The 22,969-nt window shown below is 37.5% G+C and overlaps 1 protein-coding gene across 1 annotated transcript in view; it reads left to right on the top strand.

Annotated features, from left to right (window-relative positions):
* MALRD1 (MAM and LDL receptor class A domain containing 1) overlaps positions 1-22,969 on the top strand; it is a gene marked incomplete at both ends in the record, with an annotated part of 280,930 nt that overhangs the window by 174,704 nt on the left and 83,257 nt on the right. Inside the window, 2 exons of the mRNA XM_082479776.1 lie at positions 4,405-4,585; positions 18,777-18,905. Coding sequence (XP_082335902.1) covers positions 4,405-4,585; positions 18,777-18,905 — 310 coding nt within the window. The remainder of the gene's footprint in view (positions 1-4,404; positions 4,586-18,776; positions 18,906-22,969) is intronic.

The following is a 22,969-nucleotide window of genomic DNA, read 5'->3' as shown; positions in this document are numbered from 1 at the left end:
ATATGAAAGAAATGCCAAAGCGCCAGACAGATTAACTGGCTGGAGAATGCAGAAAACAAAACAATAATTCATGAAATGGAATCTGCAAAGCTTACAAAGGATGATCCTCTCACGCCAAGTATGTATCCAGAAGAAGTGTATAGCTTACACCCCTTAGCCAAGCCAGCTCCACTGTCTGAGCCCAGGGAGAGGAGAGCCAAGCTTCCTGCTTCCCTCCCTTTCCCGCCTCTTCTTTGGCTGTTTCATGCAGACAATGTGCAGGGTTTGTGATTTTGAAGGGACTTTGCGTTCTGGATTAGAACAGCCTTCATGCAGTTATGCAGGGGATGAGCTTGCTTTTCATTTCGTTATGTAGAGCTGTAGCTGAGCAAGTGAAAAATCAGCCTTTCATGCTTTATGAAGTACTGCTGTTGTATAGGAACTGCTGCTGTTGAACCCAGACGGGAAAAGAAACGTGTCTCTCCTGCATTTTATTTGTGTACCCATATTCAGGAATTTGTGTAGTGCGAGGAGACTACTATCTCTGTTGTAAAGTTTCTATCTGAAAAAAATTCTAGCAAAAAGTTTTCTATATATTTCAGTGTCTCAGTGGGGGGGGAACATACCCCAGTTCCTATAATGCATGAACACTTGATACTTTATGGTTATGACACCGTATTCGAATTGATTGCTCCAATATTTTATTTGGATATTTCTAAAGAAGTATGTGATCAGTGTTATTTGGTACTCACAGCATCCTTTACTCAAAAATCAGCACGATAAACTTAATGTAAGTCTGAACAGAATGTAATGCAATAAAATATAATGTGAAATCAATCAAGATCAGACTAACAGCAGAAGCTGTTAGTCTAACTAACTAACTAACTTCTAGTTAACTGTGCTACATTTAACATTTCCGGATTCTGTATAAATATTTACCTCTGTATATTTTAAGAAGTTTCACTGACTTCTATACATCCAAACTTAAACACATGTAATTTTTTTACAGATTTGGGGCTTAATGTTGGGATAGATACAAGTTTTAATTTTTTCTGTCTCACTTAAATGCATAGAAGTAAAGGAATTCCCTTATCCTTTAGTATTATCAGAGAGGCTGAAAGAGTTGGGGCTGTTCAGCCTGGAGAAGAGAAGGCTCTGGGGAGATCTTATTGCAGCCTTCTAGTACCTAAAGGGGGCCTACAGGAGAGCTGGGGAAGGACTTTTTACTCGGGCATGTAGTGATAGGACGAGGGGGAATGGCTTTAAACTGGAAGAGGGCAGGTTCAGATTGAACATTAGGAAGAAGTTTTTCACTTTGAGGGTGGTGAGGCACTGGAACATGTTGCCCAGAGAGGTTGTTGAGGCCCCATCCCTGGAGGTGTTCAAGGCCAGGCTGGACGTGGTCTTGGGCAACCTGGTCTAGTGGGAGGTGTCCCTGCCCATGGCAGGGGGGTTGGAAGTCAATGATCTTCAAGATCCCTTCCAACCTAAACCATTCTATGATTCTATGATCCTATTATTATTATCCACTTTGTATTAAGTCTGCTAAATTCACCACTAATACACAGCACTGAACTGCTTTTGTAAAATTAACCAGTAATTTCTTATAAATAATATTTGAGAAATTTTCCCATTCCAAAGACTTCTCAAGGGCAGACAGAAGAAGTTCCAGAAACAGCAAATGGATTAAATGTTAAAAAGTTTTTCCCTTCTAAGTTTTGCATTGTATTCCGTGTTGGAGACCTTAAAGCCAAATGTAATGCATCATAACCATCCATTTTATTCATGTCATGGGTAGATGGAAGATGTAACCTGATTAAACAAATTATCCCAATAATATGTATTACTCTTTTGGAGGTTATTCAAAAATATCTGAATCAATAGAATAGATACTGCTGAGTTACTGAAATAACTAAGTTAAATTTTTGACTAAATATTTGATGAACAAGAATAATATGAATAAAGTTAACCTACATTTGAAAAACTGTTTTACCACTGTTAAAATCCTGGGCTGCATAGGGAAGAGTGTGGCCAGTAGGTCGAAGGAGGTCATTCTCCCCCTCTACTCTGCACTGGTGAGGCCACAACTGGAATACTGTGTCCAGTTTTGGGCTCCCCAGTTCAAGAGGGACAGGGAACTGCTGGAGCGAGTCCAGCGAAGGGCAACTAAGATGATTGAGGGCTTGGAGCATCTCCCTTATGAGGAAAGGCTGAGAGAGCTGGGACTCTTTAGCCTGGAGAAGAGAAGGCTGAGGGGAGACCTTATTATGGCGTACAAGTACCTAAAGGGTGGGTTGAAGGAGGATGGAGCCAGGCTCTTTTCAATGGTTCCCAGTGACAGGACGAGGGGTAATGGGCACAAGTTAGAACACAGGAAGTTCCGTTCAAATACACGGAAACAGTTCTTTACAGTGAGGGTGACAGAGCACTGGCACAGGCTGCCCAGGGAGGGTGTGGAGTCCCCTTCCCTGGAGATTTTCAAGGCCCACCTGGATGCAGTCCTGAGTAATGTGCTCTGGGCAATCCTGCTTTAGCAGGGGAGTTGGACTAGATGATCTCTAGAGGTCCCTTCCAACTCTGAAAACTCTGTGATGCCATGATTCCATAAAAAACAGCTTTGATTACTGCATCTACTCTTTTTCAGCTTGGTTTTAATACAGAGTTCTCTGTGCTGTGTTTCCAGGTTGAAATTTAGATGGAATTTTTAGAAAGGGTATCCCATTCGGTCTGATGCTTGTTCCCCTTACTTGCATTGATTACAGGCCTGAAAGGGCCTTGGCCTACCCTGTGAATGAATGAATCTCTGACTTGATAGCACATAAATAGAGTCAGGAGAGTCACTGGGAGAAATACATTGAGCAAATCATAACGAGTTGTCATTGACTGTGGAATTAGTGGTCCAAAGCACCAGTGAGGTCCTGTTATTTTCTCTTTAACGGAGTGCATCACTGGCTTTAAACCAATGAGACATAACAGAAGAGGCAAAGTCTAAACTTGCCTCTGTAGGTGCTTGTGTGCTCAGTCATCATGACTTACAAAGCGCTTCTATTGCTGCTGCTCCAACACCATTAGTAGTGTACAGCGATAGGACAGTTCAGCTGAATATGTATGACTTTATATGCAGTTACAGGGACCCTTCCCTCTGTTTTCTTTCCTATTTAACAATTTAAAGTAAAGTTGCCACTGTTTTCAACTAACTCGTTTACAGTTAATTTTCCAGGACACCATCGTCAAGCCACACTTCAGTATCTCTATGTTTTTGTAGGACTGAGGACCTCCTTCTAAAAGATATCAAGAATTCAGTGAATTTTCTGATTCAGAAACAACTAATATATTATTTTTGTGCATACTTGTCTCCACTTTCCTATTCAGAATACAATATGTAAAGCACCAAGCTTCATTTTCTCATCATAAATATGCATGACAATCTTATTAACATAAATCTGATCTAACAGGTTCACCATGTATAAAGAAATGTGATTAAATTTCTTCCCTCCCTATTTTTACTGTTGTCTCTATTTTCCTTAGATTTTGCTTGTTCATGTACTACTTTCTTAGAACCTTTGTTGTGCTTTGCATTTAGCCATTTGATGCATTGCACAGTGTTTTTATTAACCCTAGCTGGAGTACTAATGAGTTTTGATAACAAAAGACTAGCAAAATTTTTCTCATTTACCATTTGAATGATTAGTTACACAGTCATAAAGAAAAATAAATTCGGGCATATATAAAACTTTTGCAAATATTTACTTTTGGTGCCATCATATATATGTATCATTTATTCACAGCAATTGAAACTGGTGCATCTGCATTCTAATACTACTATTAAAAAATGAAGCATGTTGTTTGCCGCTGACTTGCCAGTTAGGTGATGTGATTGGACACTTAAAGAAAAGCCTTAAAATATATTAGCATATTTGAAAGTTAGAATGCTATTTACTTTCAAATAAACTATATTAAACATATGACAATCTTATACTTGCTAGATTTTTTCTCCCTTGTACTACCATTGTCACAACTTTAAAAAGATTTTACCTGTTTGATACCCTAATTTTAAAATGGTAGACTAACCTTGCATCCAGTAATATATTCTAAACACTTAGAACAAATATCAGTATTATATGAAGTTAAATACAGCTCTACCAAAATGGACTATTTTGGACTTCAGTCATGCACACAATAATTTCTGTACTGAGACTCCATCTACTGTTGATGTCTACTCCATCTACTGTTGATGTCTATGTGATTTGTATGGTAATCATCTCATTTTGCTACTTTTCCTGTTATCCTAGCAGAGCATATGTTTACCATTTCTTGACAAAACTGAAGGGGTATCTTCCAGTCTTCTCTTTTTTTTTCCCAAACTGGTATTCGATAATCCATGCTTACATGTATCTTACTATATATATTTTATTCAAACTTTAGACTGACAGTGGGATTGTGAAAATATGGAGTGAATCAGGAAATCACAATGATGAGTGGAACAAAGTCGAGTTACACCTGGGGAAACTGAGGAATTTTGAAGTTATCTTTGAAGGCATTCGTACCAGAGACCTGGGAGGAGGAGCAGCAATAGATGACATAGAGTTCAACAACTGCTCTACACGTAAGTTCAAGAGGGAAGTTTCTTGTGGGATACTAAAGGAGATGTATGATGTTCTTGCTTAGATACTTCATGGGTTCACGGTTTTTATCATAATGTCACTGTTCATAAAATCAGTTATGAGTACATTGTTTTCATTCTTATAACTTCCATACCATTTTCTACTCATACGGGGAGTCTTGTATTAGTGCAATGTTTTCACACTAAATTATTTCAGATAAAGCCAAGAAATGTTTGAGTTTTTGTTTCTTTAATTTATTTGATTTTGAGCGAGAATTTTCCTTTTTTAATTCATTGGTTAGCTACTGAATCTTTTTGTACAAATTATGTCAGATTGTATCAAGTGAAGCCTGTGGTGTAACTGTTTTATCATAAAGGCTCTTGCCATAAAAATGAGATGAGACCAGAAATAGACCGTTGTCACTATTCCTTTTCCCAGTTCAGTTCAAGTGTTAACGCCAGCAAAGCAAAGAAAACCTTTGACTTCTTCACAGGGTACTCATTCTATTTAATTCATCTTTACTAAATAGGACTAAAATAGGAGCAGAGTTTGCCTTAAGAAAAAAAAAAAAAAGGAAAGATAAAAACTGGGTGGATCGTGGCTTCCATCAAGGAAGGATGTGGTCTTTATCCCTGCTAGGAAACAGTGTGACACAATTAAGTGGACTTGTTGAGTGAGACTATCATTACTGACACCACATATCTACATTATATGTGTTTTGGGGAAATTATTTGGGCAAACATTAATCTCCTGCTGTGGTCTGGATTCCCATTGTCAGTTGAAGCATGGAAAATGCACTTCTGGAGAGCATCTTTTGATATAGTTTCATCTCAAAAATGCAAGTTTTGCATTCAGAAATTGCTCTGTGGTGTAAACCAAAGAATGGAAACTGGATACCAGTTGAGACCTAATTCAGAACTGCATTTTAATAAAACTCTAAGGCATATGTACCCTTAAAAGCTCTTCCAGGCACAAGAATGCTAGTGATTCCCTTGCGCTTTCTCTAAGAGTTTCATTGTTTCCATTGCTACACATGTGATTGTTCTCCAAAGGACAAAGGTAGATGGCTAAGAATGCCCTGGTAGGTGATGGGAGGTCATCATCTTGAACAGCAAAGAGGATGCTGATCGCTCCTGCAATTTTTTGCCAAGTTGTACTAAAATGTATTAATTCATACGGTGGGGTCTAGTTAAACCACATTTCTGGGATTCTGTCCTATTTTGAGGCTAGAACAATTTAGACACTTCATTTCACAGTCAGATTCATCAAGATATTCAGCAAATAAAAATAGCAAGATTTATTTTTCTAAGGAAGAAGAAAACTCCCTGGTAAGTTCATAAAGATGGTATCAATATATTTTCGTATAACATAACAATATTTCTGCTTACTCTTAAATCCACATATTTTATAATAACGTGAAAATGGACGTTATGTAAACGTAACTGGACATATTCCACGGAGTTGTCATTGCAAGGAAGGAAATTGTTTCAATAGGGAGTTGGAAAGCTGTCATATGAAGGACCTTAAATCTCTTAAGATGTTAAGACTGCTGAAATTTACTCTGGTTTTAGTCTATGACCCTACAAATCTGAATGTTAATAGCGTTTTATAATCAGTGTTGCATTAAAATACCTTTGCAATGAAACAGTTCAGAAAGTAACTTGGGTTTATTACCATATAGCAACTATTTGTTTTACAGCACTGCTTCAGCAAGAAGCTCTATTGGGAAAGCAGTTCCACCATGTGCTCCGACTGCTTTCACATACTTACAGCTTTGGCATAGTAATATTATTGTGTATTTTGCAGAAAATTATTGTTTATGAAGATGGATAATGATTCAGAGGAGGCTTTTCTCATAGAAGTTTGAAATATACAGTTGAATATACAGTACAAATACACATTTTTTAAAGATTGAATTAGAAAGGTTTGAGACCCAAGATGTTAATCCTGTATAGAGCTGTCACTTGTATGGTGGATGTTTTGCAACTGTAATAAGGTACAATATTTATATAATCAGGAAACGTTCACTTACAGCACCTCCGGTAGCGTATGGTAGGCACAGCAGGGTTTCATTAAAGTTTAGGTCCATGTATCTTATGGGAATGGGTTTATGCTTATCTCTTTGCTCTTCAGCAGGATCAGAGCCCTGTCATGTATTTTCTTCTTATGCATGTGGATGTGTGCAAGTGTATGGCTATAAAAAAAAAAAAAACAACCAAAAAAAAAAAAACCAAACCAAAAAACAACCTGCCCCCCTACCTGTTTTTCCTGTCTCTGCAATGATATTTGAGCTCAAACCAAAGTCAAGAGGGAATCATTGCGTTGTCTTTAGCGCCGTTCATACCAGCTCTGGGTATGATTTTTTTGCCTTCTACTCCACGAGTTGAGATTTGTTTGCTTAATTTTCTCGAGACTTTTGGTATGCTGACCTTCCTGTTGGCACCATGACATGAAGGAGCCTGGTCTGACCTTTTTCATTCTTGTTGTTATTGATTCTTTACCTTTGTAGAACAAACAAACAAAATACACTTTGCCAGATTCTCAAAAATAACATTTCAGTCTGACCCAAGCCTGGGGCGTGCAGGATAGAGAAAGCATGTCATGTCCAAATTGTTTTTTTGGTTTTTTTTTGCAGCGCAGGGTCCACAGTTTTATTGTGTCTGTTGTAACAAAGCTAAAAGACAGCAAACGCAATCTTCCTGTGGCCAAATTCAAGGAGAAGAGTAGCATACAAACCAGAGGGAGTCAGGGGTTTCTTCTCAACAAAATTACTTGATTTACAACACTTATTCATGAACCGTGTTTGTAGCTGCAGAATTGCTGATCTAGACACATAGCCAGGGTCCTCTAGGGGAGCTGAAGGCCACATCTGTATTTTCCACTGAGATTTATTAGGTTAAACTAAAATCTTATATAATATTATGGATATGCTAGCCACGGTAATTACATAAGCAGAGGAAAAACCTAGAAGATAATTGAAAACAATTAAAACTTGAATAATAGGTTTGAAATAAACAGGAAGGAATGGAAATGAGAAAGCCTTAAACCGTATGGGAAAAAAATTGAATGTTTAGCTGCTTCCCAGCAGATGGATGTAGTGGTGGGGAAGAACGTTAGAGCCATTCTGGACCTTTCAGATATTTTGGCATAGCCTCCTCCTCACAGATTGTCCTTTTGGAAGCTGCTGAATGGTATTCCTGGATCATGGTTTGCAGTCAGCGCAATAAAATAATTGCCTCTTTGTAGAAATAATGTACTCAAGTGGAGAGAGTGAAGAGGGAAGAGAGATGCAATCTGTGTGAGGATTTTTGACATATGAATATTAAAACTACTTTTATGCAGTATGGTAATATTCAATGGTTATAGCAGAGTTTAATAAATCCAAAGACTTATGTTATTATATGTGTGTTTTCCGTCCGCTTGCTTTCATAAAGTGTGTTATAGAAAGAAGCTGTGCACATCATAAGACAATCTACATGGAGGTGGGTTAACTCTGAAGATTTCTTTGCTCTTCACTTACATAGCTGTGATTTACATAGAATAGTTGAGGTTTACAGTTTAGGGACCTTAAAGATCATTGAGTTCCAACCCCCCTGCCATGGGCAGGGACACCTCCCGCTAGACCAGGTTGCTCAAAGCCCCATCCAGCCTGGCCTTGAACACCTCCAGGGATGGGATATCCACAGCTTCTCTGGGCAACCTGTGCCAGTGCCTCACCACCCTCAGAGTGAAAAATTTCTTCCTTATATCTCATCTAAAGATACCCTCTGCCAGCTTGAAGCTCATGTTACATGAAGATTTTCAACCAACAAAAGAGAATCTTTTCACTATTTCCTTTTAAAAATTAATTATTTAAAAGCTTCTGTATTGGTAGAACGCTACAGATAACTTTATTTATTATGATCTGAGCTTCTGGGGCCCTGTCCTGAAAGGTTCATTTCCCTCAGCTCTCACTGATCTCTTTGGAGGTCAAGAACAACTGTGGATTTACTGAAAACGTGAGAGGTCTTAGAAATATTGTCAGAGTTAGAAAAAAAGAAGGTATAAAAGAGCCTTATCAGTTGGTTTTGAGAGGGTAAGTTATGTTTTGATAGCAAAAATAATTTAAATTCCAAATCTGATATATTTTGATTTTGCAGGTTTAATTGAAAAATATGAAAAATAGTGGTAACATCACAGCTAGAGAAAGATTGTTCTTAATATTAAATTGATTAATTTCTTGATTAATTACATTTGATTTTTTTTTCACCTTCTTGTACAATAATTCTTTATACAGCTTTAGTGACGGACTAATCTATGGGACCTGAATGGAGTTTAGAGTGGTGATCTCTTGCGCTTTAATAATTTACTTTGACCATGAAATAGGTTATTTTCAGGCTAGAAATAAATGTCTGCAATTTTGTCTTAATAAAATGGTAAAATACCTATGAGCGTTGTACAGAATAATCCCTAAAGAAAATTTTATTGTTGAGACTTCTGACGCTTATCTTCATGATGACATCTTCTAAAAATCCTGTCAGAAATAATCTGTGGTCTGGTAACCTTAAAGAGCGCTTCAAGCATTATTGATTTGCTTTTCCAGCTGACGGCTCACTGTCACATAATAGTGAATCAAAAGCATAACCCATCAGACATGTTATTGCCACTAGTCTGAATTTGTCCGTCCGTTTTAAAGAACAGGAATCTTGTACTCCAGATACAAAACACAGAGTATAAACATGGACATATACCTTATTCAGCCACATCATATGTACTGATTTTGGCATCCCAGGGAACCACCTGAAAAGCCAACAGTTTGAAATGAAAATTAGTGACTCGTAACTCAAAATTCAAATTAAACAAAAATTTATAGAATAGTTGATTATTTAGTTGATTTATATGTTTTTTCATGTTCTGGCAATTCAGTGCAATAGAAGTCCAGGAACAAGAAATAGTCATTATAGCTCCAGTGATCTTTGTGGTTTGCCCGTTTGGGATCAGATTTCACATGCTTGAAGGGGTATTAAAATTATACTTAGTTTTTAAAAGAAAGCAAAATCAAAATGTCACAGTACTCTGATTAATAGGAAATTGATTTACCAAAATGAGCTGAACAGATATTTTCTTTAAAATATAATAAAACTTTCTTTGCTGGCTTTTTTTCCCATTCTCCTCACATATTTGTATTCCTCCTCACCTACTGTTTATGACAAAGACCATAGGTGAAGGTACTACAATCCTTTGAACAACTTTGCTTCCATGCTCCCATAAACAAGAAGCTTTGAAAGTCTCAGCAGAGAAATCTTTTCTCATTAGAATTCCATCCTGGCTTTGCAGATCAGAGAGAAAACAACTAAAACATCCTGGTGTCTGGGTCCGTAGGCCAAATTTTTTATTTTTAAAATAAATCAGTGTTTTCTTTGAATCCTCAGCTATATATCATGCAAAGCTTTACATTTAGTGGAGAATTTAGGTCCTTCTGCTCTAACACTTGAGAAAAGTCCAAACTCTAATAACAGAAATAGTGAGTACAAACCTGGCCCTGAATTGAGAGGGAAAGGAATCCAGGCAGAGAAAGCTGCCAGGGCTGATTTAGTCACTCAAAATATACATTTGTATTCAGCCAGAATGTATGTCCAGTGACCTGGGGTTTTTATAATTTTCTTATTCTTTTTTTTCCCCTCTTCAAAATATTTTAATGTTTTATGATGTTTTTCACCTGTTTTTATAGATAGGTCAGTATCAGAGTATTCTGACATGGCACACTGGCACTGCATCAGCAGGCTACAACTTCTCAGGAAATGTGCTGAAATTAATGATAAAATTCTTATTTTTTTTAGTCTAATGTTTTGATGTTTGGATTTTGCCTCTAGAAGGTAATTATTCTTTGATTTCATGGTGAGCTGTCAATTTACACATTACTGATGTCCATTGAATCTGCTTCATTGTAGAGCAAGAAAGCTCATTTTGATAAGTCTACTAATTTTTGATAGCTTTAATTTAATTTGTGTCACTGTAACATACATTAACATGAATGTGCTTTATCTATTTTGAGTGAAAATCTTGCTGAACTCAGATCTTATTGCGTTCAGCAGAGCGGTACAGATGATGCACAATTTGGTTCTAGGCGAGAAATAATCTCCCTTCTGGAAAAGTGAAAGTCAGCCGTCTCAACAGGACATCCCGAATGCTCTCCGTGGGGAAAGCAATGGGCTCAGGAGGGATGCAGAGGAACTACAGGTTCCCTCAACCCAACTTGCCAGGGCTGCTGCGGTTACACTGGGGGAAGACTTGAATTCCTGCACAAGTCATGTTACCCACAACGCGATTCCTTAAATAGCACTGCATATTACCACCTTCTAGAAACGTATGTAAAAATATAAATTTATTTTTACTGAAGAAGCAAACATTATATAGCCTGGCTTGAGGGAATGACTGATATTGCATTTGACAGTTGTCTTTGAAAAGATTAAAAGAAAGGAAAGAAGAGAAATATGGCACCAGCCTGAAAATCACCGTATTCTCTACTTTTTGTTGCACTGTACAGCAGTTATTTAAACACCTGTAATACTCCAGGACTGTTGGAATGCAAAAGAGCTTAGCCAAAATGTTTATTTTGGCCATCTTTCCTTGATTTTGCAACTCTCAGATTCTCATTAGGAAAATATTAGAGGTCATTTGCTGCAGATTTTGAATATGAGAAACAAGTTTTAGGTTTTACCTCAGTTTCCATGAAGAGAAGTCAGCTTTTTTTTCAGTTTCTGTTTACCTCATGTAAATCTTCTGAAAACAAGTTGCTGACTTCAGAGGTTTTTTGGTTTGGTAGTAGATCTCTGCAAATGCAACTTTTCAATATAATATTAAAATCTCATTGTTTTGATATTTAGTTGACACATTGCTTACTCTTCATATGCAGTGGTAGATTCCTTAACTCCACGTATTTCGAATGGGCCAAAAGAGAAGACTGTTCATGGCTAGCAAAATATACAGGGTCGAGATGGCTGGATTTGAACGTTTTTTTAACTTCACAGTCGTTGTCTATAAAGGTGGTGCTGTAAGACTGAACACTGTCCCAGCCTGGGTTCATTTTCATGTAAAATTATTGTAGAAGGTAGGCACTCTTCTGATAGGAATAAAATGCATATAACAGTTGATCTTCTGTAACCCATCATATGCCTCCATGCAATATGGCATCCAAGGCGAATTTCGAATCTGATGATTATTCTGCACAGACAGGAGAAGCATTCAGCTGAGGAAGTGCCTTCTTGTTGCAGATCACTGTGACTTGCGCCTGTGTGTTGTACTCATTGGTCTGTCACAACAGCCCCTACAGACCACACCGGGACAAGTCCACATATTAAAAAAATACAATATACATATGAGATGCTTCTAAAATATCTGTGATAAGGGGAGAGGGTGCTATGATTGAGTGGTTTGGATTGATTCTGCATCGCAGTGGAAACAACAGCTTGAGACTAATTTTGTAGAGTAAATATCAGTGAAAAGCTCTAAAAATAACCTAGACAGCTGAAATTTTTGAGATGTAGTCTAACTCTACATTGGAATCAGGATGGAGGAGAGACAGGGAGGGGAAAAAGGACCAAGAAGTAGAGACCACATGTCAAATTGCTTCAGGAGGTGTTTTTCTCTGTTTGAACATGTTCATAATTCCTGGGAAACAGAATTTTCTGTAAAAGCATCACTAGATTTATCTCCTCTTCTCCCTTTCTTTTACCACTTGCAGGCTCCAAAGGGATAAAGCCTAGAACACCAAACCCTCACTCATTGCCCAGTTCTCAGTGCTTCTCCCTAGTGTCTTCTTTAGTATTTAGCAATATATTGCAGCTCCCTGCGTGAGGGTCTGGTAAGCAGCAGCTCCTTATCCTGCTGATACACCCTACGCTAAGGCCAGTCTTTTAGTCTTAATCAAATATAAAAACTTCTGTTCTTGTCTGGTATGGGGTTTTATACTCCATGATATCAGCACTAGAACTTGAAGAGAATTTTTTTTCTTACTTTTGTATTGCTTGAGCTAGAGCCATTTGTACATTTCCAGAACTATGGATTATTTTTTTATTGTTGCAGTTTATTTGGTGTCTTTAGGCACCAAATTGCTGCTGGCCTTGAGCACCTTTAAGTCCATTGACAGACATTTGTATCTACAGGTGAAATTCTCTCCCGAGTGTCAATAGAATTTGTTAGATGTGCTGTTTATGTCAGAGCCGATGCTTATCTTTGAATTAAATCTGGCCTTTTAAATGACACGTTCTGTGATGACAACTCCCTATGGTTTTTGAATTATAAAAGAATCTTATTGGAAATGATAGCAGGCTTGTGTGAGTAGATACTTTTCATCTAGTTTTCTCTGCAAAAGATTGCCAAGGTCATCCATGGACAGAAACATTATTGATGAGTTTGCTAATAGAGTTTTAATGTTCTATAAAAAGTCATGTAGAAAAGGGTACTGAACAATTGGGGTAAGCAAATGAAAAGCTTGAGGCAAACTGTTTCATAATTCCTGAACTTCAGAGTACTGAGTACAGTTGAGTTCCAGTTCTAATGAAACCTTCCAGGAGCTTTTATTTCATGCATTTCAATTTAAACAAAGGGTGAAACTTGGAACATAAAGTTAATTTTGTTAAGTAATATTTTCAACAGAACAATTTTAATTTTTTTAACCTTTGATTATTCTTATGATCCAAGTATTAGGAAAGAGGGGAGGGAAGTGATATAAGCACTCTGACTGTACAATGCAATTTAAACAACAAATAATAAAGAGGTGCGTTTTCAATTGTAATTTGAAAAATTTTCTACTTAGAAAGGGCCTTAATTTCTAAAAAAGACAAATATGAAGGGGAAAGTCTTATTTTCCTTGAATATACATTACATGTTTCATTTTATACAGTTGACATGGTGATGTCTTACTGTTGAGTGAGTACATGCGTTCCTCTTGGAGATACCAGGGAAGATGAAACTCTTGGTAAAGAGCAGCTCAGTGTATTTGACCTTGCTCCACGTTGCTTTTCAAAACAGCTCAAGGTCTTGCTCACTGCAGCCTTTAGCAACCATAAGAACCCAGGACTCACCCTATGCCTTTCACAAACACATAGCACTGGCCAAACATAACCTCTTGTGATGCAACACAGCAAGAGCGTCTCTTTATGGTTATGTGATCAGTTCTTTCATGATAAATATTTTTAATAGGAGAATTCGTTGTGTCACCCTGACACCCAGTTCATGAAACTTACTGGTATCTATCAAACTAAAATATTTTTTTCAGTTATCCACTTTGTTTTAGACGGTCAAGATCTGTGGATCGAGCTATGGATGTTATTTACCTGGACTTCAGTAGAGCCTTTGATACTGTTGCCCACATCATTCTCATGAAAGAAATGGCTACACAAGGGTTGGACAGGCTGGATCAAACACTGGCTGGATGGCTGGGCCCAGAGAGTGGTGGTGAATGGAGTTAAATCCAGTTGGCGGCCAGTCACAGGTGGTGTTCCACAGGGCTCAATGTTGAGGCCACTCCTGTTTACTATCTTTATTAATGATCTTGGCAAGGAGATTGAGAGCACCCTTAGTAAGTTTACAGGCCACACCAAGTTAGGTGGGAGTGTTGATCTTCAGAGGGACCTGGATAGGCTGGATTGATGCGCTGAGGCCAATAGTATGAGCTTCAACAAGGCCAAGTGCAGAGTCCTCCACCTGAGCCACAACAACCCCATGCAACGTTACAGGCTTGGGGAGGAGTGGCTGGAAAGCTGCCCGGCAGAAAAGGACCTGGGAGTATTGATTGATAGCCAGCTGAACATCAGCCAGCAGTGTGCCAAAGGCATCCTGGCCTGCATCAGGAATAGTGTAGCCACCAGGACCAGAGAAGTGATTGTCCTACTGTACTTGGCACTGGTGAGGCCACACCTTGAGTACTGTGTTCAATTTTGGGTGCTGCAATATAAGAAGGACATTGAGGTGCTGGAGAGGGTCCAGAGAAGGGCAACGAAACTGGTGAAAGGTCTTGAGAATAAGTCTTATGAGCAGCAGCTGAGGGACTTGGGGTTGTTTAGTCTGAAGAAAAGGAAGCTGAGGGGAGATCTTACTGCTCTCTTCAACTACCTGAAAAGAGGTTGTACAGAGGTGGGCGTTGGTCTCTTCTCATAAGTTACAGTCGATAGGACAAGAGGAAATGGCATCAAGTTGCACCAGGGGATGTTTAGGTTAGACATTTGGATAAACTTCTACACTGAAAGAGTTATCAAAGACTGGAAGAGGCTGCCCAAGGAAGTGGTTGAATTGCCATCCTTGGATGTATTTAAAAGCCATCTAGATCTGGTGCTCAGGGATATGGTTTAGAAGTGGGCCTGGTAGAGTTAGATAACAGTTGGACTTGGTGATCTTAAAGGTCTTTTCCAGACATACCAATTCTATGATTCTATGATTCTATAGCTTATAGAGCTGATATTTGGTCTGTGTGGTTCTTTCCTTGGTTTTAGATGTAATGAATATCCCAGGGGTATTTTTGTCTTACAAAACATTGATAAAGAAAGCTCTTGCACTCACAGAGTCAGAGAAATGTCACTGGCTCAGTGCTGTCCTCTAGTAGCAAACTTAAAAGAAGGATGACCGTTTTCATGAGTTCTTTCATAGCCAACCTATTCCTGGTAACTGAAGTGAAGTGTCTGAGTTAATAGTGTTGTAGTTATCGGTTATCATCAAATGAATCTTGTCATGTCTATAAAGTCTGGGAGTACCATATGGGCTAGTTTTCCATAGATAACGTTTACTGGAGAGGGATATAAATATACAGCTTGTGATGTATCCACAGTAGAGTCACAATTTATTTATGGTATGCACTATGTACATGTCTTGCTTGTTTTCTATGTATATACAAACACACTCATGCATTCTTACCAGGGGAGGTCTTATCTTTGCTGGTATTCTGAGAATTACATTGTACAGAACCAAATATGTAGAAATGAGAGTGAAATGTAAACGCAAGTTCTATGGCAACCATCATTAACATGCTTCTTTTGTAGGGTTTAGTGATCCAGAAGCCAAGCCAGTTCTATTGGTCTCTTAAAAACTACTTAGAAGATTACATGGCTCTTTGCTGCATCAATCTAAATTGTACTTAATTGGAAAAGTGATATCCTGTGTATGCTTTTTCTTTTTCAAGTGCTGGCATTTCATTTGGCATAGGGATTTGCATAACGTAGTCGGTAGTTACTACTTCATCTAAAATATGTCCTGTGCTAGTTTCTTGTGGTGTCCTGGTTTTCAGGAAATGCTACAGTTCCAAAGGGAAACCAAATAAATGGGTATGATAAACCATTAGCATTTTGCTATGCCATAATAATTATTTTAATTTTTTTTTAATTTATGAGAGTATAATCCCCAAGTATTTACTGTAAGGGAAAAAAGGTGGTTTACAAGGATATGTGCTGTGGCCTGTCAACTTTGATCTAGGAGAAAATCAATGGTTTAATTGCTCCACTGATTCTTTTCAGTCTCGTTATTTCTATGTTCATCTAAATCTCGGTTGTTATTATAAGCTATGAAGTGTTTCTTTGTGGTTTTGTATTTTATATTCTATACTATTTTGTTCTGTCCTGGGGTGGTTTTTTTTGTTATCTATATTCTCTTTTTGTGGGAAAGGAATGGATTGTGGTCTTTTGACTTGCAGCATATCCATATAGCCTTCAAACCCCACACTGAATAATTGTTGGAGAAGAGAGAGCAAAACATAATGAAAAACAAAAGTAACTTGCCCAAGAAATGTGCAAGAATGCTGGAAATGAATAAATATTGTTGGAGCCTCTGTTCTCGTTAAAAAAACTAAACACACACTTCCCCCAATTTTTTATAGCTCTATGCCTTTCCTTTGTCATTCATCCTTCGCCTGTAGACCAACACTTGATATCTGTATGGATAGTGTTAGGTTAATGATTGGACTAGACGATCTTGCAGGTCTTTTTCAATCTAGGAGATTCTGTGATTCTGTGATTCTGTAAGATTATGCGTAGAACTGAGCAAACAATGGATTGCTCAGTTTAGTGGCTAAACCAAAGGTTTGGAAGAAGGTGATGTCAAAAAAAGAACATTTATAGCTTTTTCATTAAGTGCAAGTTTCTTTCTGCTCAACCACTTTCTTAAAATGAAATAGTTTCTTTTGCTTTTGGATGTCTTAGCTGTCTTCAAACTTTTTGTATTATATTCAGAAATAAGTTCACTATTTATCAAAAACATTTCAGCTCCCTGTAATCCCTCTCATTCCCACTGTGTGACAAATCCATATTTGTGTATTTCACTGTTTTTCACCTCTGACATTTTCACACATGGAATCAGCTCATTCTTTTGCTTGTTGTGGTTCACTGGTCCATTTTAATGTTGTATCTTCTCAAAGATAACTTCAGAGTAGTACAGCAAAGTACAACTGGTAATTTTATTTTTCTCTTTTCATCATAATTTTTGTCCTAAATTGTTTGGAGTGAATTCTACAGTATGTTAATTTTTTTCCTTATAGGTTTCTTCAGCTGTTAGAAGAAAGAGGCGAGAAAGAAATTTGTCATATTTTCTCATGTTTTGTCTGCTTAGAATATTTTTTGTGTGTGTTTGGATTTTCATGGAATGTTGTGAGTTAGACTACTGGAAAAAAATATATAATATTACATGTCATATGTAATCAACCATCATTCAATATCTTTATACTTACTGGTGATCAAAGTACAACTGAAGAACATGATCAGTCAAAAAGCTATGTATCTTTACATGTAGTCCAACACAACTAAAATATGCAATGAAATAGGACATAATGAACATTTCTCGTTTTATCTGAAATGTCAGCTTTAAACATATCTTAAGCTGTTCATTAGGAGACATCATTTTGCTTTATACTGAAGCTCCCTAGAGTGGGGATTGAATACCATTCTTGGAAATATCCATCTCCAAATTCAATACTGATAGATTCAAAGTCAGATTTTGGCAAGCCTGTAATTTTGATGACCAAATTAGAAATGGGCAAGATAATATTTTGGATGTCCTCTCTTTTACCTTGCTCAAAGTGGTTTCTAACATGTCCTTTTGTTAAACTGCAGCTCACCCTTCAGAAGTGAGAACATATTTTCCAATATGTTCTTCAATACATTTTTTTCTGATTAAATAGAATTTTTATATTATATTTAAAGAATGTCTGGTTAAAATAAAACGTCTATGTTGCAACTTCTGTATGAACCTCTGTTTAGTTGTTGGGATTGTTGATATTGGAGTTGTATTTTATGGTTAAAGTCCACTGTATTTCTTGTTTTGATTTAGTTTTTATCTGGGGTAAGAGTTTTGGTCAGAATGAGTGTGTATGCTGGAAACTTGATTTTTAACACCACAGTTCTGAATAGGAGTTTAGAATATTTAGTTTGACGATGCTATGCCAAAACTGGTATGTTAATAAGAGTGTGCCTTAAATGTTGCATTTGGGATTATCAGAACTGCTTCAATTAGTGCTAATTGAAATTATGCACCCAGTGCACTGAACTCAAAAATAATTTATGTAACCTGCTTTATAGTCTTTATAGTTCAGAGATGGCTGAATCTCAGTACTCTCTGGTTTTGACCCCAGTGCTTTATGTGCAAGTTACTAACTTGCTCTCATTCTATGACATGATTTTCACTCACTTTCAGAAATGATAAAAAATTGTTGTTGTAAAATAGATCCTCATATTAAATACCATAAGAGGAATTTCTGGGCAGTTCACACACTCAGGGCAGAAGTTTCTCTGAACTTTTCAAAAATATAAATGTCTTATAAAGGTTTTAAAAGTTTATGCATTACATAAATGTTGTATAACAATGATTTTTCTCAGTTTAAAATGTTCTTATTTTCCAAATGATATCCTGTAATTATAAGCACAATACAGCCTTTAGCCTGTATACTTTTTAACAGCTCACAGATCCCTTTTTTATGGAACATGCACAACAAAATGGGAAACAGTTGTGCTGATGCTGAACTGAATTTTCTTCCAGGCAAAACATCCTGCCCTGGAAGCTTTGGGCAAGGCCAGTCTAAGACACACGTAATGCACCATTTAAAAGAGTGAGACCAAATAAGATCTGTTGGAAGCGGTAAATCACTGAAGTCATAGTGTATAATGACTAAACAAATGAAAAAGAGCAGCCTTTGATTCAATTACAATATTGATTTAAATGTCCTGTTGGTTCCAGTTGGAGAGAATCCAAGGGAATGCCCTGCCCTCACTGATTTTGTGTGTGGAAATGGGAATTGCATAGAGTCTCAGTTTGTCTGCGACTATAAACCAGACTGTGAAGACCTATCAGATGAAGCTGACTGCAGTAAGTTTCTCTTTTTGAATTAATGTGATCTCCAGTTAAAATGATAACTTTAAGTTCTGTAGCACAGCTTAGGTGAATTCACACAGCTTCTCAGAAGGTAATTACAAGCAGGTTGCCCGCTCCCCCGACACAGAAGCTCTGACATTTTCAGATCGTTAGAGACATTTGCTGCAAAACTTAAGTGTGATTTAGTTGCAAAAGTGTACCTTTCCCAAAACCAAAGATTAAATATGAAAGAAAAAAAAAATAAACCAAAACCAAAAACCAGATTAAGGATTAAAAAAAATTTAAGGAATAAAATCCATGGGTTACAATACAAATTAATTCTGAGAAGAAATGTTAACACACTTATTAAGTTGAAAACATGTTAAGCTGTCAAAGTTGAATGAAAAAGCTAAGTAAGCAAATTAATGCACAATGACATTTAGGCGTGATTCGGCTACAAAAAGTGATTATTTAAAAATGGGCTTGTTTTTCCTTTCAAATTAATCCTTTGTGATGTGATCTGAGTTGTGTTGCTACTAAATGTTCATTGCTCTTTATTCTCGCTGCTACTGCAGAGCTATGAAAATATTTTCTTGCTATTACTCTATTACAGACAAAATCCTGTCTGTTTATATTTTTGCAGTCCTAGTGAGTAATAAGACAAAATTTGTCCGTAGGTATTCTTCGATAATGCTGTTTGAGATGGAAGGACACAGCTCAATTTTGAAAATCTGGATGAGGTTATCAGGCTTTCCAATTCAGACTTGAAACTCAAAAGCAGTAAAACACGGTGCTTTTGTTCCTGCTCCACGTCTTTGTTTATTTGCAGTCACTGTCCAGACCAGAGTTCTGGACTAGGAAGCTTAAGCCATCCATATATAGAGTTCAATAATCAGTCTAACTCTTAATCTTTGAGCTGGAGGGGGAAATTCTGCCATAATGTAGATATGATCAAAAGTAACCTTGGTAGGTAGAGAAAGTAAATGCATTGCATCCATCGATTCAATGCTCGCATTGTGTTGAAGTGCAAGTACTCCATTGAAATCAACCAATACCTTGTGATCTCCTGAAAGTCAAAGGCATTTTCTCTTGCACGAGGTTACTAAATGCTTTGGCTGGAAAGGGTTACAAAAATAATGACCCTTTATTGGGTGATGTAATTGTATTGTTTTAGCCAGATAGCAGACTCACAACTTGGAATACATGTGAAGATGTCACTATAGGACATTTAACTTTGAGTTTCTCCCTCTTTATTATTTTCATAAAAGTAAATAACAGTTCTGAAGTACAAATGCTGAAGCCGGTGTCTCTGTTTCTGGCTTCTGCCTCCTCCAATGCTTCATGTTCCAGTGAATTCTGTGAGTCTTAGTCATGGAAAGGAACCTATGTTGAAGGATAACTTTAAAAGACTATTTTTTTTTTAAGTAGATTCCAAGACAGGTAGATTTTAAACAGATAATCCGTATTTCTTGTACGTAATATTCTTATTTTTTCAGGAGTTAGACAAAGTAAATGCAGCAAAATACTCTGTAAACTCACCCTTGTAACATTTTACGTACCTAATAGAGACGCAGTAAGTCTGAATTGCTGTCCAACGTAAACTGCTCTGTAAAGATATTCAGAAAACTATTGAGGGACTTGATTTATTTTGTAAATATTGTTACAGGATATGGTAGCTTCATTGGAGGGGTGTGTTTGTGTTGTCTGGAAGGACTGTAAGATCATCAACTTTCTTTTCTTAGTCAGATAATAGATGGAAACTTTTCAGGCCATAAATGATCTTGAATCACAGTAAAGCAACAGTCTTTGCTGTACCGCAGAAAAGCTTTTCCGAGGGAAGAAAAAAAAAAAATGCTGATATTCACTTTAAATAAATAGAGTGAAATATCCTTTTATTGTAGGTGGAAAGGCGATAGTTACATCAAAATATTTTCATCAGTCTTTAGTCTTGCTGTTGCTGCAAAACTGACAATATAACAAGTTAAGAATAGAGGAGAGATACTGTAATCTGGCATACAGAATACCCAGATAAGCCTCAGGTATAATATTTCCCTATCTGCTACATCTTAGTTCCAACAAATGGGACCTTACGTTTGGGTAAACACACCTTTTCCCTGAGCAAATATCTTGTAGATGCGAATAAACATTAATGGGCACATAATACCTTTTAGATATGGAAACCTCATTTTTTAACGAAAAGGAAACAGGAGCTGCTTAATCAGAAAAGAGAGCAGAACAGGTACAGAGAAAGCCCTTTGCAGTCTAACCTGCCCCATCACAAGTGGTTATGGCCACATTTTTCTGCAATTTTTCTCCTTTTCTATAAGCTCACAGTCTGAGCTCATTTCACGTTCTACTATGGTTTTATACCAATGTGACTCGAAAGAAGTAAATGGACCATCATCTACTCAGCAGCAATCCCTCTGTGCAGGATTTACAACAGAATCTGGATGAAATGAATTGTATCCACGTAGGCTAGTGGATTTTTATTTTTTTTTTAAATAAACTCACCGAAATTACTTACTCTATGCTTCATTCAATCCAGTCAGGCAATCTTGCAAAATTTTTATTCTCTTTCAGTAATGCACGGGAAGTACTGAGGTGAAAAAAGCACACATGAATGCAGTTTCAATTTTCATAAATTGCAGCCAATTATACACCCAGATTTGATTAATAGCAAACCTCAGTGTTTCTGAACCAGCTAGAAGAGAGCTTGAATTATTGAAATAAAAGCAATTCTTTTCGGAGAAATGGAACAATCCTCTTCTTATGGCTTCTGAATAGGTTCTGGTTACCCATAAAATAAAAAGTACCCAGCAGGTGCAGGTATGTTGGGTGACTCCATCAAGTTTGTAAATATTGTTCATGAGTATTTATTAAGAATTGCCTTCTGAAAGCACTGTTAAGATGGTAGGGTAAAATTCCTGAAGTCAGGTAATCTGTTATGAATAGTGTAAATTCCAAATGCGTTTGGACTTTGATCCGGTTAGAACTGTACAAGAAAATTGTACATGCTGTTTTAATTAATGGGTTAGCTTCTTTGCCCTACCTGCACGTGAGGGTGTTTGGTGTCGGAGATAGGCTTCATGAGGCGTACACGATGCTTCTAATGCAGCATCAATGTGGATCATGGAATCATGGAGTTTTCAGAGTTGGAAGGGACCTCTAGAGATCATCTAGTCCAACTCCCCTGCTAAAGCAGGATTGCCCAGAGCACGTTACTCAGGACTGCATCCAGGCGGGTCTTGAAAATCTCCAGGGAAGGGGACTCCACAACCTCCCTGGGCAGCCTGTGCCAGTGCTCTGTCACCCTCACCGTAAAGAAGTTTTTCCGTGTATTTGAACGGAACTTCCTGTGTTCTAACTATGTTCTACCTTGTGCCCATTACCCCTCGTCCTGTCACTGGATGCTCAGGACATTTGTGTATTCCTTTTATGATTCCTGAAGGCCATGCTGTGAATAGCACTAGCACAAGCACAGAACAGTCAAGGTTGGAAGGCACCTCTGGAGATTGTCTAGCCCAACCTCCTGCTCAAAACAGGGTCTACTGCAATGTTTCCCAGGGCTGTGCCAGTCAGCTTTTGAATATCTCCAAGAATGGAGACTCCACAACTTCTCTGGGCAACCTGTGCCTGACAGTAAAAAAAAAAATAAATTGTTTTTCTTAATCTTAAATGCTTCTTGTATGTGTGCACATTGCCTCTTGTCCTGGCACTGGGCACCATTGAGAAGAGTCTTATACCTACCCAAGCAAGTATTTATACACATTGATAAAATCCCGCTGAGCCTTCTCCTTCTCTTCTCCAGGCTGAACAGTCCCATGAACAGTCCCAGCTCTTGCAGCCTCTCCTCGTGACAGATGCTTCAGTCCTTCACAATGCAGTAACAGTACAGTACATTACAGAACAGTACAGATCCTTCTCCTAGCATTCAGTGGGATATATGTTATTCATTAGATCAAAATAATTCTTCTTTTAAGATATTTGTCCTAGACATTTAACTAAGGTGACACATTTTTACAGAAAAGCAAGTCTGGTGTTACAGTCAGTGTGTGTGCAGATCTTGGTCATACAAAACA

This window comes from Vanellus vanellus (genome assembly GCF_965231255.1).
Source record: "Vanellus vanellus genome assembly, chromosome: 2".
NCBI lineage: Eukaryota > Metazoa > Chordata > Aves > Charadriiformes > Charadriidae > Vanellus > Vanellus vanellus.
The sequence above is the reverse complement of the archived record's forward strand: the minus strand, read 5'-3'. Positions and strand labels throughout refer to the sequence as shown.